General features: G+C 43.7%; 1 protein-coding gene across 9 annotated transcripts in view; it reads left to right on the forward strand.

Moving 5' to 3' along the window:
- Nucleotides 1–16,174: 16,174 nt before the first annotated feature.
- Nucleotides 16,175–17,528, forward strand: part of NDUFAF6 (NADH:ubiquinone oxidoreductase complex assembly factor 6) — a 28,181-nt gene continuing 26,827 nt past the window's right edge. For 5 of the 9 annotated variants that reach the window (XR_004972414.1, XM_036337762.1, XM_036337763.1 and 2 more), the window contains exon 1: nucleotides 16,175–16,358. Coding sequence is in view for 4 of the 9 variants with exons in the window: in XM_036337762.1 (XP_036193655.1) it covers nucleotides 16,189–16,358 (170 nt within the window). In the remaining 5 variants the exon portion in view is untranslated. Of the gene's footprint in view, nucleotides 16,359–16,539; nucleotides 16,763–17,528 lie in introns of those variants that run through there. The other 4 variants (XM_036337767.1, XM_036337764.1, XM_036337766.1 and 1 more) reach the window with 2 other exon arrangements.

Below are 17,528 nucleotides of genomic sequence, written 5' to 3' on the forward strand. Positions count from 1 at the left end.
GTCTCTATTTCTCTCTCCTCCCTTCCTCTCTGAAATCAATAAAAAATAAATAAATGTTTCCTTAAAAAAAAAAAAGAATCTGTCCCTTTTTCTGCTTCTTTTAGTTTTGCTTTCCTCTATGTTGACTTTACTTGCAGGTAGGCTTTTACTGTTGTGTAGCAAAAGGACCCCTAGTAGCTTTAGGCTTTCATGCTTCTTAGTATTAGAAATCTCAGGAGAGATTCTTTTTCTCCTACCATCCACATAGGTCCTATAAGTGGTGCTGGTTGGTTTCTTCAGGTCACGTGCCTATACCTACAATAATCAATGGTGATTTCTAGAGATAATTGTCTGATTGACTGGCTTAGATCAGATGTCCACTTCTGTGGCAAGGGACCAGACCTAAAGCGCATGTTGGATTATGGAGGTGGATGAAGAAAATTTACCAAGAACTACGTAAGTCAGGGCCAACACGTTGTACAGCTCTGGAACTCTAATTCATGTCATAGTCTATGTGAATGGGGCTCCTGGAGCTGTGCACCACACAACCCTTGAGAGGCCATACATGATAGTCATTGGCTCAGTAGCCCAAGGAAGGCAGAAAGAAAGTGTACAGGCAAAAACAGTAGGCATCCCCTAGTATCTCTAATTACAAAGCTAGTTTAATCATTTATAACTTTTAGAAAGCACTTATTTTTTAAGATTATTTATGGCAAGGTATTGGCTGAGCTTTTGGCTTCCTGGAATAAAATATAATTCATAAAATATAAATCTATAATATATATAGAAATACATTTACTTAGGGAATAATATCTAATATCCCTGATTTAGGCATACTCCTAAACTTAAGGCAAGCAAAAGGACTTGTATGCATGCATATTAGCGTAACCAATGGACACAGACACTGGGGCAGTGGGGGCTTGCCCTTGGGGGGTGAAATGGCGGGGGTGGGCGGTCAATCGGGGAAAAAGGAGACATATGTAAAACTTTAGACAAAAAAAAAAAAAGAACTTAAGGCAAGCACATAATTCACCTTTGGTAACAGTAGTATAAGTGAAATTGCAATTCATAAATGCAATGGTCTTCCTTTCTAAGACCTTTGTGCATTCATTTAGTTCATGACTATGGATTGGGCCCCTCATGTTGGCAGGCACTGTGTTAGGAGATGCATATTGCAAACAAATTTGGTTACTGCCCTCATGAGTACGATGGACATGGGACAATGAACACACAAATAAATATACACTTTATACTGTGATAATTACAAAGAAGGAAAGTAATGGAGCTCTATCAGGGAAAATGGAAAGGAGGTGGGGGGGGGTTAATTTAGATTGGAATCAGTGACTTATCTAAGGTTGTGACATCAAAGCAGAAGATTAACCAGATGAAGAGCAGAGAGGGAGGAAGAGTTTTCCAGGAGAGGGAATGGTATGTGGAAAGAGTTTTGGGTATCACCAGACATCCCTGGCCTGGCCCAGGAACACGGTCCCACTTACCATTCCCATTGTTGCTTTCCACAGTATTTCAAACTAACTAAATCACACACATTCCATCTCATCATAATATGGTAGATTGACTGTTTAGCTCTTCCCCCTCTAATTGAAATTTTTATATATTAACATATTAATATATGAAGATCACAAAGTAACCACAAGTGGTCAAAATGTGGGCTTTATTAAAGGATGAATGTAATAATTCTGTGCTGACAATGTGTTTTCAAGTATTTTGAAGTTGTTTAACCTTTCTGTTTCTATAACTTTATGGCAGGTAAGGAGAAAGGGACTTAAAAAAATAAAAAAGCTGGACACCAGATAAGCATGGTACAGCTTCCCATTTACTTGTATCTTCTTCAGTTTCTTTCTCTTTTAAAAAAATTCTCAGCCAAAGTTATGTTTATTGATTTTAGAGGGCAAGGAAGGGAGAGAGAAAAGCCGGGAAGGAGGGAGGGAAGGAAGGAGGGAGGGGGAGAGAGAGAGAGAGAGAGAGAGAGAGAGAGAGAGAGAGAGAGAGATGGATGGATGGATGTAAGAGAGAAACACTGATGGGTTGCCTCTCATACGTGCCCCAACCAGTGATGGAACCCAACCTGCCACCTAGGCATATGCACTGACTGGGAACCTTTTGGTGTAAGGGACAGCATTCTACCAACTGAGCCACCTGGCCAGGGCCAGTTTCTTTCTTCAGTGTCTTATAGTTTTCTGAGTACAGGTCTTTTACCTCCTTCAGTGAACTTTCTTAATACCCATGCCCAAGGAGATGAGGAGAAAAGATGGTTATTAGACCCAAGACACACACACACACACACACACACACACACACACACACACAGTCATATAGAGTTATGTAGAGGTGCAACTTGACAGGAAAGGAACAAGGGGCTTAAGCAATCTGACAGTGCTCTCCTTCTTCCTTCCCTTTGACTTCTAGCTGAAAACAACTAGAAGCCAGAAGTCATGAGTATCCACTGATGTGGTCCATACAGACCACTCTCCCAGGAGAGTAGGATGGAGAAGAACAGATCTGACCTGAAGGGACAAACAGAGATATTTTGCCACGGTTCTCTAAAGGCTTTCTACCAACCCCCAGGGATTTAGCTAGCCAATATCATGCTGCCTTGACCCATCCAGTTCTTCCTGACCATACTTCATAGAGGTTGGATATGTATTTAAAATACCCAAAGTGCTTATCTGCTGATTCCTAGGGCACTCTGCAAACTAGACATGCTTTTCTAGTTTCAGAGTTCTTTGCTTTCTTTACCTAGCTAGTCAACTCCTGGGAATGTATAGTCCAAGAGGCTTCTGTAATCTTGTGTGCTTGGAACAATTCCCTAAATAAATGATGAGATCCTTGAAGAAGGACTTTTTTTTTTCATATTGCTATCACTCATCTTGACTTTTAAATATTGCAAAAATTTTCAGACATGAAACATAGTATGGAGAATAAGATAATGTATACTTATATATATCCAGCACCTTGACTTAGAAAATGTTAATCTTTGACATGTTGGTTTCAGAATTTTTAAATAGAATATCACAGATAGTGTTGAAGGTCTCTTTTCACCTCTCATTAACCTATTTTTTTCATGCATTAATTCATTAATTTTCATTTAAGAAAGATGTATTGAGCACCAACTTACTACATTATAAAGCCAGGGGGTAATAACAAGTATGACTGAGACTTGTTTCTTTTCCTTGAGGCACTCCCAACCTAATTGTGTGGGGAGAGATAAGGAAACACCTGGCAACGGGACAACTGGGAGCGAAAAAAAGGAGCGTGCATTCCAGACACTGGGATAAAAAACACACGTGTAAAGATGCTCATTAATACAAATTGTATTGAACTGATTTTCAAACAGCTGTGGGTGGCATCCCAATGCAGGTACCAAAACAGGAAAGAAGAGAATGATCAGGAGGAGAAGAAAGAGAGAGAGAGAGAGAGAGAGAGAGAGAGAGAGAGAGAGAGAGAGAGGAAAAAATGACATCATAAGCCCATGGGCTCCTAACCATTTCCTCCTACATCACACACACAGTGGGTGAAAGGGTGTTGTTCACAGATATGCTATGCCCCCCCTGGGCACTTGAACTAGGGGCTGTGGCTTAGATAAGGTATTTGCAGCTTCTGGAACCATACTACAACTCCACCTCTTTTTGTCCCATGCATTATCATAGGGATAACCTGGAATCATCTCTGATATATATATATAAAAGCCTAAGCAACTGGCCGACTGGCTGATAGCTATGACACTGACCACCAGGGGGCAGATGCTCAACGCAGGAGCTGCCGAGCAACAGCAACTTTGCAGAGTGCCCTCTCGCGCCCTGGAACCCCTCAGGGGATGCTGGACTGCCAATTTCGGCCAGATCTCCATAGGCCAGGCCGAGGGACCCCACCTGCTGGAGAGACCCTGCTCACTCCTCAGACACCCTTTGAGCCCTGGCGCTGCCCCAGGCCAGCCAGGGAGGGGAGGGACCGCAGGAGGTTGGCTCCAGGGTGTGTCCGGCCAGTCTTGCCCAGTCCCACCAGCCACCTTCTAAGTTATTTACTTTCAATGTGCATGAATCCATGCACCAGGCCTCTAGTGTATGTGTGTGTATATATATATATATATATATAAATATATATATATAAACTATTTTCAAATTTTGGTTCTTTAATTCTGATCCAAAACAATCTATGCAGAGGCAGCCCATCATAACCACATGACAACTATGATAGGTCTTGCTGTGTCTTGTATAGGAGCCACCATCAATCTTCCTTCCTCACACATATGATTTTGTGCCAGTCTATGGAACATTTAGTAGTGATATCCCCGAGAATGGGTTGATGGTCTATTTTCAGTAGGTGAGTGGGAACATATGAAGAAAAAAAACTAAAGAAATGATAGCTTCGGCACTGAAAAATTGGCAATATAAGATCACAGTGGAAGCAAAAGAGTGAAATGGACAAAGCTGAAATGGCACTAACTATAGAGACCACTTTGCCTCTTCTTGTTCCTCACAGAACTGTATGGTGGGCACCCTTTTAACATGAAAAACCTGCCACTTCCTAGGTATTTGACACTGGCCAATTTTATTACAGTTTCTAGTGCCCAGTCCGTACAAGCACAGTATTAAATGCTCAAAAAAATCAATAGATAACCTTTAGGTCTAAAAATATATAATTGTGTGTATTTAAAAAAAAAAAATAGTAGCCCTTGCTGGTGTGGCTTAGTTGGTTGGAGCATCATCTTGTAGACCAGAAGGTGGTGGGTTCAATTCCTAGTCAGGGCACATACCCAGGCTGCGGGTTTGATCCGGTTGGGGTGTGTGCGGGAGGCAACCAATTGATGTTTCTCACAACCATATTTCTCTCCCACATCCATGTTTGTCTCCCTTCCTCTCTCTAAAATCAATAAAAAATGTTAAAAAAAAATAGTACTTGGGGATAAGTATACTATATTGGAAAGCATTATGCATTCACGTTCCTCTTACTCATAATTAACAATAAGTTCTCTCTGTGGAGACCGTAGGTGGCTGGTCAAAGGCCAGGGATTGGGGAGTGTTGCCCAATGGTCTCCTTGAAGATACAGGACATTCCAGGAAGTGAGAGCGGCATAATCCTACAGTATTTTGTTTGCCCAATGAAAATACCCTTCGTGACAAACATGAAGGATAACTCTTGGATGAATACTGAAAACTTCTCACAAGGATAACTATTCCTTTCGAGCTTTAAGTTCTTCGCATTTTGCTGGGTCTGGTTTGCTCTTCCAATCAGGAAGACTGAAAACCTATATAGCATCTTGTTGCTAATTAGGAGGTACCCCTTCTGGCTCATGCAGCCTTGCAAGTTCATGCTTCTCTGTGAAAAGAAAGGCTCCCCTTCCTCAGAGACAGCCCCAAACCAGCCCGCACCAGTCCCACTTGTCCCCCTGGCCAGGCACATTTGTGCAAGCATAAACCGTACAACCAGGTGCCTTGTATGTGGTGCCAAAACACATGGCTTTCAGAACAATACACCAAACACTTTCCAATGTTGGGCACTCGGCCAGGCACTGGCAATAAATAACAAGAGCAGCAATACAGAGTCTACCTTTGGAGTCTGGGAAGAGGGCCATATAAACAGATTATCACCCTAAGACCTAATAAAGTGATCAAAGAGAAACACACAAATTGCTATAGGATCACAAATGAAGGAATTATTCATTTTTCTTGCATGGGGCTGTGGTCAAGGAAAATTCAGAAAGGAGGAGGCACTTGAATTGGGGTTCACCAGATGCCTAAAGATTAACCAAGTGGGACAGGGCATGAAGACGTTTGGTGATCAGGACAAGGTCCAGGGCCTCTTCCCATACCCCCCACCAGAGGAGAGCCTTGGGCTGAAGCTTCACCACTTTGATCTAGTCTTGGGCTCCACCGTTTTTACTGGGTTTGTCTTTCTTTGTCTCTTTGCTTTTGAAGTCATCCAGACAGGCTCAGCACTGGGGTTTGTATAAACAGTATAATAAACAGTGTTCACTTGCCAGCACTGTCCCCCGACATAGCTCTCTTGGGAGTCTGTGGAGGCCGTAGGTGGCTGGTCAAAGGCCAGGGATTGGGGAGTGTTGCCCAATGGTCTCCTTGAAGATACAGCACACAGGACATTCCAGGAAGTGAGAACAGCATAATCCTACAGTATTTTGTTTGCCCAATGAAAATACCCTTAGTGACAAACATGTTTAATTTGCTGTAGGTGTGACTTTTGGTTATGCAATACGATTGTGACTCAGAATGTTCTTTTTGAGAGACCTACACTGCTTATTTCCCTGGAAGGATCAGTTAGTTTTGCCCAGAAAAGCTGTTCCAAGACCACAGACTACATTCCTAACGCAAGTGAACCTTTTCCCTTGTTGGCATGTGCTACTGGTTGCCAAAAGCAGAGGGGAGCATGCACATAGCATAGCTCCACACAAGCCACCGTAACTCTCAGAAAAACAACTCTGTGGGTGTCCTTTCAGCAGGAAATCAGAGGGAGAATTGTCATACTCAGGCATCAGACTGATGGTGGGGGTGGGGGTGGGGGTTGGAGGTAATGGCTTTTCTTTCTTTCCCTATAAGTAGGTAGGGAGGGTGCTGTAGCTGGTGTCCTCGGAAGCTGTTAATGGAGTTGCAGGAGGACTAGAAGCTTCACTGAGCATTGTTCTGCACAGTAACAACATCAACAAGGAACCAGCTGACTGTGTTTTTACTGATTAGTTCCAAACTAGCTATTCCAGGCCACACACTCGTAAACCAGGTTCTCCTTTGATGACCCTTATGTTGAAATAAAAGGTGGTGGTGAGTTATGCAGCACCAGCCCTCAGAAACTGCCTAAGGGCCCTCATTGCAACAATCTGATAACCACAGAGAGCTTTGAGGAGCAGCTCCCTTCCCTGCCCTTGTTTGTGAAACACCCCTTCTCAGTTCCCAGGGACTGGGGCTTGCCCACATTAGTACCCAGAAAGAAGTCATCAAGGTGAACGTGAGATAAACACAAGAACACTTCGTAAACATGAAAAGAACATTCATACGAAGTCGGCAAGCACATTGAAACATGTCAGGTCAAAGAAGAAAGACCGAGGGCAGCCACAGAGAGGCAAGGGATGTGTCAGCCTGTCCTGAAGGATCCTGCCAAAGGGGAATTACATGTCAATCCCTGGGAAAGTATCCTCAGTCGCCCTATAAAGACTTGACATTCCTCAGCTCAGGAATGTGAAAAAGATAGCCTCATTCCACCAGTTGCTTATGCCATAATCTAGGAACCATCACTTACTTCTCTCTTTTTTCATTACCCTCTTCCCACCACACCATCAATCCATCAGCAAGTAAACCTCCAAATTATATATTGACCTATCCTTTTTTTTTTTTAATCTCTAATGCCACCATCCCAGTCCAAGCCACAATAACTCTTGCCCAGGCAACCTCAATAGCCCACCTGCTGGTTTCTACATACTCTTCTCTGGCTCCCCTCCAATGTAAAAATATTCCTTAGCTAGTGAGATAGTTGGGGGTGGTGGTGGGGGGGGCGTAACAACTTTTACTTTTTTATATTATATGTTTTTAACATATGTCTTAACATATTTTTAAACAAAGAGATCTCACTAATAATCAAATAAATAAAAATTAACAGTGAGATAATCACTTTTTGCCTGTGAAAGTAGCAAGACTTTATAAAAAAATCTATTATTTTTTTATCCAAAGTTTGTGGGAGTACATAAGAATTTTGGCAATGTCAGATATTTCAAAAGTTCACAGCTTTTGACTAATGATTTTATTTTTAGGAATTCATCACAGGCAATAATCAGTTATGCACAAAGATTCAACTATAATGGTTCATCTAAGAATTATTTATAAAATCAAAAGTTGGAGAAAATATAAGGATGAATAACTAGGGCACAGTTAAATTTATGGTGCCATATCTGTCAATAAAATGAATTATAATATCATAAAATGATATTATGAAGGCTCAATGTAAGAAAAATATATTTTCCATAAGTTTATAATTTAACATAATTCCAATGAAAATACTGTCAGAAAATTTTTAATAGAAAAAGTGATCCTAACAATCAAATGGAAAAATAAACAAGAATGGCCAGGAAAATTCTGGGAGGGAAAAAACAACTAGAAAGGCCTAATACTACCAGATATATGTATGAAAATATATTTTAAACCATAAAAAAAGCATGTAGCACTAGAACATTGAGAGACAGAACAGAATAGAACAAAATACATATATGAATTTATTTGATGAAAAAGGAAGAATCTCAAATCAAAAGGGTAAAGATAGACTAATGAATAAAGGGTGGTAAGACAACTAGGTAGATATAAAGAAAAGAGTTGGATCCATGCCTTTGTTGTAACATTTATCTCCTCAAAAAAAAGAAAGTAAAAATTAAAACTATAGAAGTACTCTAGAGGAAAACAGAAGTACTAGAAGAAAACCAAAATTAAAAAAAAATTTTTTTTAATGAGATTGCCTTTCTAATGATGACTCAAATTCCAGGAAGCTGTAAGTGTAAGTACTGATGTTTGACTATATAAACATATATTACAAAATTTCTTCATGGCAAGATTCCACAAGAAAAGTCAAAGCAAAAACAGACTGGGAAAAACTTTTAACCTATAACACAAAGGTCTAATCTCCCTCTAGAAATCAATATGGAAGACCTGTAACCTATAGAAAAATAGGCAAAGCTGATGAAATGACAGTTTATAGGAAAGGACATAGATGATTCTAAAACTATGAAAAGATGCTCATCTTCACTCTTAATAAGAGAAATACAAATTAAAACTACAATGGAAATACAATTTTTATTTGTCCAATTAGCAAAAATCCCAAAACTTGGTAACACATCCTTTTGGCAAGACTGTGCAGAACTAAGTTCTCTCAAAATAACAAGTAGGAGTGCAAAGTACCACAAACCATATGAAGAGAACTTAGTGGCATTTATCAAAATTATAATTTTATATGCCCTATGACCTAGAAATTCTTCTGGGAATTTATGCATTTGCATGCAAAAATGATGTACAAAGCTGATAACTGAAGCACTGGTTATCAGAGCAAATGACTGAATAAAACCCAATGTCTACCAATAGAAGACTGGTTAAATTAATTAGTAAAAAAAAAAACAACGAATGGTGAGCCAGGCTGGTGTGGCTCAGTGGTTGAGAGTCAACCCATGAACCAAGAGGTCACTGGTTCAAATCCTGGTTAGCTGGGTTGTTGGCTTAATCCTCCGTAGGGGCATACAGAGGCAGCCAATCCATGTTGATGTTTCCCTCTCATTGATGTTTCTATTTCTCTCTCCCTCTCCCTTCCTCTCTCTAAAATCAATAAAAACAGCCCTAACCAGTTTTGGTTTGCCTCAGTGGATAGAGCGTCGGCCTGTGGACTGAAGGGTCCCAGGTTCGATTCCACTCAAGGGCATGTACCTTGGTTTCAGGCACATCCCCAGGCAGCTGATCAATGTTTCTCTCTCATCGATGTTTCTAACTCTCCCTCTCCCTTCCTCTCTGTAAAAAAATCAACAAAATACATTTTAAAATAAATAAAATCAATAAAAACGTATTTTAAAAAATAATATATGTCTAAAAAATAGAAAGAATGGTGAAACGCACTATGAATTTATATGGAAATATTTATAAGGGAAATTATCAGGAAGGAAAACCAAAGTGCAGGATAATGTGAACAATAAACTATCTTTCAAAAAATATATATATATTTTATTAACTTTTTTTTTTTTTTACAGAGAGGAAGGGAGAGGGATAGAGAGTTAGAAACATTGATGAGAGAGAAACATCTATCAGCTGCCTCCTGCACACCCCCTACTGGGGATGTGCCCGTAACCAAGGTACATGCCCTTGACCGGAATCGAACCTGGGACCCTTCAGTCCGCAGGCCGACACTCTATCCACTGAGCCAAACCGGTTAGAATATACTATCTTTTATGTAAAAAGGTGGGGGAGAGAATAGAATCTATATTTATATTTGCATATATACATGCATAAATAAAGAAAAGGACACTGTATTAGTTACTTATGGCCAAATCACAAATTATCCCAAACCTTAATGGATTAACACCACCAATACTTATTATCTCATACAGGTTTTGAGGGTCAGGAATCTGAAAGTGGTTTGCTGGGTGGCTCTGGCTAAGGGTTCCTCATGAAGTTGCAGTGAAGTTATTAGCTGGGGCTGCAGTCATCCTAAGGGGCTTGAACATCCACTTCTAATCTCACCCACATAACTAGTGGCAGGAGGCTTCAGTTCCTTGTCATGCGGGCCTCTCCATAGAGCTGCTCACATGACATGGCCCCTGGCTTCCCCAGAGCAAGTGATGGGGGCAGGGAGACAGAGAGATAGAAAGATATGGGTGGATAGAGTCAGGGGTGGGCAAACTTTTTGACTCGAGGGCCACAATGGGTTCTTAAACTGGACCGGAGGGCCGGAACAAAAGCATGGATGGAGTGTTTGTGTGAACTAATATAAATTCAAAGTAAACATCATTACATAAAAGGGTACGGTCTTTTTTTTCAATAGTTTTATTCATTTATTCATTTCAAACGGTCCGTAGTTTGCCCACAGCTGCAAGATAGATAGACCAAGATGGGGATGCAGACCTTTTATAACCTAATCTCAGAAGTGGAATATCATCACTTTTGCTAGATTCCATTTGTTAGAAGCAAATCCAGTTCATGCTCATGGGGAAGGGAATTAAAACCAATCTCTTGAAGGAGGAAGTATCACAGAATTTGTAAACATATTTTTTAAACCACTACAGATACACACTAACTAATGATGGTTATCTAGGGTTTGTAGGGCAATGAAGGGATTGGCAAATGAGGAATGGGTAGAAGAAAATTTTTCACTTGTATCTCTAAAATGGTACATAAAATTTACCATCTTAACTATTTCTAAGTGTGCAGTTCTGTTACCAAAATCAACTCCAGATCCATGTCCCCGATTTAATTTCATTTTTAAGTTTCACGCTGTGACCTCTGACCAACTTTACTATCCTTAGCAAGCATGTCAAAGCCTTCTAGTTGATGATTATCTGTCTACCCTAAAATGTAGCCATAATTATTTTTGTTAGTAATAGCATGACAATGCAGGTAAGTATCAAACTGATGATCATGTCGATTATAAACAAGCTTCTATCACAAGACCACCAGAAGGTATGTATGGCCCCTGGTGCTACTGCATTCTTTGTCACTTTCTCTTGTCAATCATTAGTTACTTTTGGCCATATACTATTAGTTACTTTTGGCCATACACTATTTGTTATACTATTAACAGTTTACAGTAACACAGGTCTGTAGCACAGAATAATCGTCCCCCACGTAAATTACCCTATAATAAAATTCTGTTATATTCTATGGAGTTGCTTGTATTGGTCTTTGGTCTGAAGACACCTTTTGGTTACAACGGCCATTATACCTTTGCCCCACGGTCAGACAAGTTCTGTGGCATTAAGTACATTCACATTGTTGTGCAACCATCACCACCAGAACTCTTTTCATTTTGCAAAACGTAAACTCTACCGATTAAACAATAACTCCCCTCCTCTCAGACCCCAGCAACCACCATTCTAATTTCTGTATATCTATGAATTTGATTACTCCAGGTCTACCTTATATAAGAGGAATCATACAGTATGTGTCTTTTAGTGACTGGTTTATATCACTTAACATAACGTCCTCAAGTTTCATCCATTTTATAGCATGTATCAGAATTTCCTTTCTTTATAAGGCTGAATAATATTCCATTTGTGTATGTACCACATTGTTGACCCATTCATCAGTCAGTGAACATGTAGGTTGTTGCTTCTATCCCTTGGCTATTGTGAACAATGCTGCTGTGAACATGGGCGTACAAATATCTCTTTGAGTCCTCACATACATATTTTTATATCTAAAACTTTTTTGTGCCATGGAAATTGCATAAGTGATCAATTGCTGCATAATAAACCGCCCTAGAAGTTGATGGCTTATCACAGCAATGATAAGCCATCTCCTGGTTCTGTGAGTTGGCTAGATGGTTCTTTTGCTTGTTAACCTGCCTCTGTCCACAGTGGCATTCAGTTGGGAGACCTGGTGGGCCCACAGGTCCACATTGGCTTCATTCACATGTCTAGCAGCTGGACTTGGCTCTTGCCTGGTTCTCCTCCATGTGGCCTCTTATCCTCTAGAGCAGTGGTTCTCAACCTTCCTAATGCTGCGACCCTTTAATACAGTTCCTCATGTTATGGTGACCCCCAATTTCATTGTTACAAATTGAACATCATTAAAGCACAGTGATTAATCACAAAAACAATATGTAATTATGTATGTGTTTTCCGATGGTCTGAGGCGACCCCTGTGAAAGGGTCGTTCAGCCCCCAAAGGGGTCGCGACCCACAGGTTGAGAACCACTGCCCTAGTGGTTAGGCCAATTTTCTTACATGGCAGCCTCACAGAGGTATGGAGAAGGGGAAAGCGGAACCGGCAAGGTTTCTGAGGCACAGGCTCCGGAACTTGCTCAGTGTCGCTTCAGTTATCTTCGATTGGTCCAAGCAAATGTCAAAGACGGCTCCTGGCCAGTGGGAAATACAGTCCACCTCTTGACAAGAGTGGCTGCAAAGAATTATCTGTGGCCACATTTCATCTACCACAGGAATATATTACCTATTCGAAAATATTAAACAAAAATGTTTATAGCTGGCCGTGACTGGGTGGCTTAGTTGGTTGGCGCATGGTCCAGTACATCAAAAGGCTGCAGGTTCGATTTCCAGTCAGGACACATACCTATGTCGTAGGTTTGATCCCCAGTCAGGGTGCGTACTGGAGGAAACGGATCTGCGTGTGTGTGTGTGTGTGTGTGTGTGTGTGTGTGTGTGTGTGTTCTTTGAATGTGCTGAACCCTTTATGGATGCAGGGCTTTTGCACATGCCATTCCCTCTGGTGGAACACTAATCCTACTCTTTGCCTGGCAGCAGAACACAGTAGTTGTTGAGGACTAAATCGTGCTTCCCTCCACCCCCTTTCTTATGTTGAAACCCTAACCTTCAGTACCTTAGAATATGACTGTTATTTAGAAATAGGGCCTTCAAAGACGTAATTAAGGTAAAATGAGGTTATTCGGGTAGGCGCTTATCCGCTACGACACAAACACACATCGAGGGAAGAGCATGTGAGGACACAGGGAGAAGGCAATCTACAAGCCCAGGCAAGAGGCCTCAGGAGAAATCAATTCTGCTAATATCTACGTCAGATATCTGGCCTTCAGAATTGTGAGAAAAGAAGTTGTCATGGCTGCTCTAGCAAACTGTACAGTAGTTAAGCAGCTGAATTCTGAAGCAGTCTTCCTAGTTGTAAAACCTGCTGCTGTCAATTCCTAGCTGTGTAACTTTGGGCAAATTACTGACCCTTTTTCTGTAAAATGGGGATGATAGCAATAGTACCAATAGAGTGACAGCCATCTGGTCTGCCCCAGTCTGAGGGGTCTTCTGGGATGCAGGACTTTTTGTGCTAAAATCTGACGAGTCACCCTATACTGAACATGGTTGCTGTGAAACTGAATGAAGGATTCCTAGTACATGGTAAACACGCTAAGTAACAGGTATAGTTACTATTAAATATATTTCAGATTTAGATTAACTGTTAAATCTGAAATACTTTCAGGGAAAGAGATACTTTCCCTGACCCCATAATCTGGATTAGGACTCCTTGTTAGATTCTTTTTTATTTAAAAAAAAAATGTTTTTACTGATTTTAGAGAAAGAAGAAACATCAACTGGCTGCCTCCTGCATGCCCCCTGCTGGGAATCCAGCCTGAAACCTGGGAATGTGCCCTGACCTGGCATTGAACCTGCCAACTTTTGGTACATGGGTTGAGGCTCCACCACCTGAGCCATGCCAGCCAGGACTCCTTGTTAAGTTCTTTCATAGCATCTGGTTCTTTTTTTTTTTTGGTCAGTGGTTTCCCAAAATCCATTCTCCTTATTTTCAATAATAATAGGACCCCTGATTTCTAACTGGGCACATGGCTGCCTGGAATAAAGACTATTTCCCAGCTTCCTTGGTAGAAGAGTAAGTTTTGACCAATGGGCTATGAGCTAATGCGATATGTGTAAATTCTGGGTTGTATCCTTCAAGCGGCAGGGGAAAAACTGACATCTGTATTTTCACTGACTGCTAACTAAAATTCAGCATTTGCTTCAACTATGAATATAGGGAACAAAGCATAAAGTATCAGCAGTAACTGTGATCTTGTCACCAAATGAAATCACAGACATTTTCATCCTATATAATAAAGGCCAAATATGCAAACTGTCCCCTTGGGCAGCCCTTCAACCAGGAGTTCGACCGCTTGCTTTGACGTGCGCTGACCACCAGGGGGCAGTGTGGAACATGGCGGGCATTGGCGATGCGGTTCTGGCAGTGGGCAGCAGTGGAGGCACTGCCAGCCCCGATGGGCCCCAACAAGAGGACAAGAGCAGGGCCGGATGGTGGAGCAGGTGAGGGGTCAGCGCCAGGCTAAGGCAGGGTGCCAGGCCGGGCTGTGGGGCTGCGAGGCTGGGAGCATGAACTGGGGCCCGATCTCCGCAGGCCACCCCGAGGGACCCCACCCATGCACAAATTCCTGCACCGGGCCTCTAGTAGCACATAACGGTTTTACAGATATCTATTATGTTGTTTACAGTCATCACCACTATGAAATCTGACATTAGACTCACGACTAGACCTTATTATTTAATGCTTACAGCAGCACACATACTGCTATGTGTCAGGGCGCAAAAGTGGCGAAGGACTCCTTCCTGTCTTGCCCCTGGCCCTTTTGTCACTCATGTGGAACTCGCAGTAGGTCGTCTTGAACATGCAGGTGAGGAAGAGGTAATGTCGACTCCAAAGTGTTTCCCTTGGTTGCGAGAAGGGGGACACGGTCCAGATGAGTAAAGAGAGTCAGGAGAGGAGGCCGTTTGACTTGGTTTTCAGACATGCGACCTGTGAAGTAATGGCAAGGTGTCCAGATGGAAAAGGCCAGCGAGGCAGGCGGGAGATCAGAATTGGAGACGAAGGTGAGTGATTTTTCTTTTTAAAAGGAGCAGGTTTAAACTGGTGTGAGAACACTAGTGTGTGCCTGCCAGAGCTAAGGAACAGAAGCCCAGAGGGAAAAGAGGACATCGTGCAGGAAGGACTGAGGCCCTGCGTGGGCTGAAGAGAGGCAAAACCAAAGCAGGATGAATTGGAGAGAGGATCTATCTATCTATCTATCTATCTATCTATCTATCATCTATCTATCTATCTATCATCTATCTATCTATCTATCTATCTATCTATCTGTCGATATAGATATTGATTTCAGAGAGGGAGAGAGAGATAGAAACATAAATGATGAGAGAGAATTATTGATTGGCTGCCTCCTGCACGCCCTCCACTGGGGATGGAGCCCACAACCTGGGCATGTGTCCATGACCGGGTTCGAACCTTGGGACCCTTTAGTCCGCAGGCCAATGCTCTATCCACTGAGCCAAACCAGCCGGGGCTGGAGAGAGTTCTTGGGCCCCGACCACAGAGTTTAGGAGAAACGTTACGCTGGAGGCACAACTGCAAATACACAGCCAGAGTTGAGAGTGAAAGCTAAAGAGGGTATATCATGGAGGGGCTCTATCCAACGCGCAGGGATCATGGTCCAACAGGGAAGGGTCACGATCGGATGGATGCACATTTCAGAAAGAACCGGGCTGGCTGCAGCATGAGCAGTTAAGGCAACCCGGGAGGCAGGAGGTGCCAGCGGGGACCCAGATGCAGGCAGCTGCTGGCTTGCACCAGGCCAGGTCGTCGCAACTAGACCCAACTCTAATATCGAGGGGCCTGAGGATAAGCGAGTACCAAAGGAGGCTCACCTAGTATGGAGATACACGTTTAAAAGTTATACACCCAGCCACCAATCTGTCCAAGTATTCTCCAGTCTCCTACCTGGGTGCATACATCTTTCAAAGGAGCTGGCGGGAGCGGTTGCATTGACGCAGGGCTTTCCTGGAGCCCAGCAGCAGCAGTAGCAGTGAGCGCGGCGGCGCGGAGCAGAGAACCACAGCGCCCCCTGCCGCTCCTCCGAGCCACGGCGTCCCAGGGCCGCTTCCCGCCGCCGCCGGGAGCGCGCGGGGTCGCAGGGGGCGTGGCCTGGCGTGGCCGCGGGCCGACGGCGCGGGGTCGAAGGGCACGCGGCGTCGGTGTCATGGCGGCCTCCATGCTGGGCTGGGCCTGGGGCCCCCTGCGGCCGGGCGGGCCCGGCGTGTGGGCGCGCGGGCGGCGGCCCCTGGGGCCCGCGGGCTCGGGGCGGAGCGTGGCTGCAGCCAGCGGAGCCGGCGGCGCGGGCACTGACCGCTACTGTCTCGAGCTGCTCCGGTGAGCGGGCGCGGCCTGCCCCGCGGGAGGTCGGGGAGCAGCGGGGCGGCGCTCGGGCGGGGGCGGCCGCACTCGGGCCGCGGGCGGGGGGCGGGCGGGCGGACCCGCTCCTTCCCGTGTCCCGCGGCGCGGGGGTTCCGGGGGAGGGGGCGTGGGGCGTGAGGCACCGGGAGCTTTTACGCGGCACAGGGTTCTCTCCCATGTGGTCACGGTACAGCTGTCAAAGTTAGGACATTGAAATGGACCCCATGTGACCATCTAACCAGCGGTTCTCAACCTGTGGGTCGCGACCCCTTTGGCGGTGGAACGACCCTTCCACAGGAGTCGCCTAAGACCATCCTGCAACGAAAATAATGTTATGGTTGGGTCACAACATGAGGAACTGTATTTAAAGGGCCAGAAGGGTGAGAACCACTGATTCTAACCCATAGAATCGGTGTGGATTTTGCTGGTGATTCTTATGCCCTTCGTTACATTGGGATCACATGCTACCGTTCGTTGTTACATCTCTTTCGTTTTCTCCAACCTGGAACCGGTTCTCAGTCTTTGCTTATGTTTCATGAGCTTGACATTTGTTTTTGTTTTTAGGTTCCTGTCAATTTTATTTTTGTTTTTTATTGTTTAAAGTATTACATGTGTCTCCTTTTACCGCGATTGACGTCCCTCCCGCACCCAGGACAAGCCCTCACCGCCCGGATGTGCACCCGCACGAGGCCTTTGGGTGACCTCTCACCCCGCCCGCTCCCCGGCTTTCTCTCTGATCTTGGCGTTTTTAAAAGCGCATAGGCCCGCTACTTTATAGAACCCCTCAATTTGGGTTCACTTAATGCTTCCTCGTGATTTATGCATTTCTGGCCGGTGTGTTAGACAGGTCCTGCTGTGCTTTTCTCGGCATCCTGTCAAGAAGCACAGGACATTGATTTATCTTATTCCTGGGATATGAACTTTTTATTCTTTGGTTGAGAAGGTGTCTTTCAGGTTTCTCCCCAATAAGTTTAATGAATAAGTGCTAATTAGGCCCTAACCGGTTTGGCTCAGTGGATAGAGCGTCGGCCTGCGGACTGAAAGGTCCCAGGTTCGATTCCGGTCAAGGGCATGTACCTGGGTTGCGGGCACATCCCCAGTAGGGAGTGTGCAGGAGGCAGCTGATCGATGTTTCTAACTCTCTAT

Source organism: Myotis myotis, unplaced genomic scaffold (assembly GCF_014108235.1).
Source record: "Myotis myotis isolate mMyoMyo1 unplaced genomic scaffold, mMyoMyo1.p scaffold_m19_p_16, whole genome shotgun sequence".
Taxonomy (NCBI): domain Eukaryota; kingdom Metazoa; phylum Chordata; class Mammalia; order Chiroptera; family Vespertilionidae; genus Myotis; species Myotis myotis.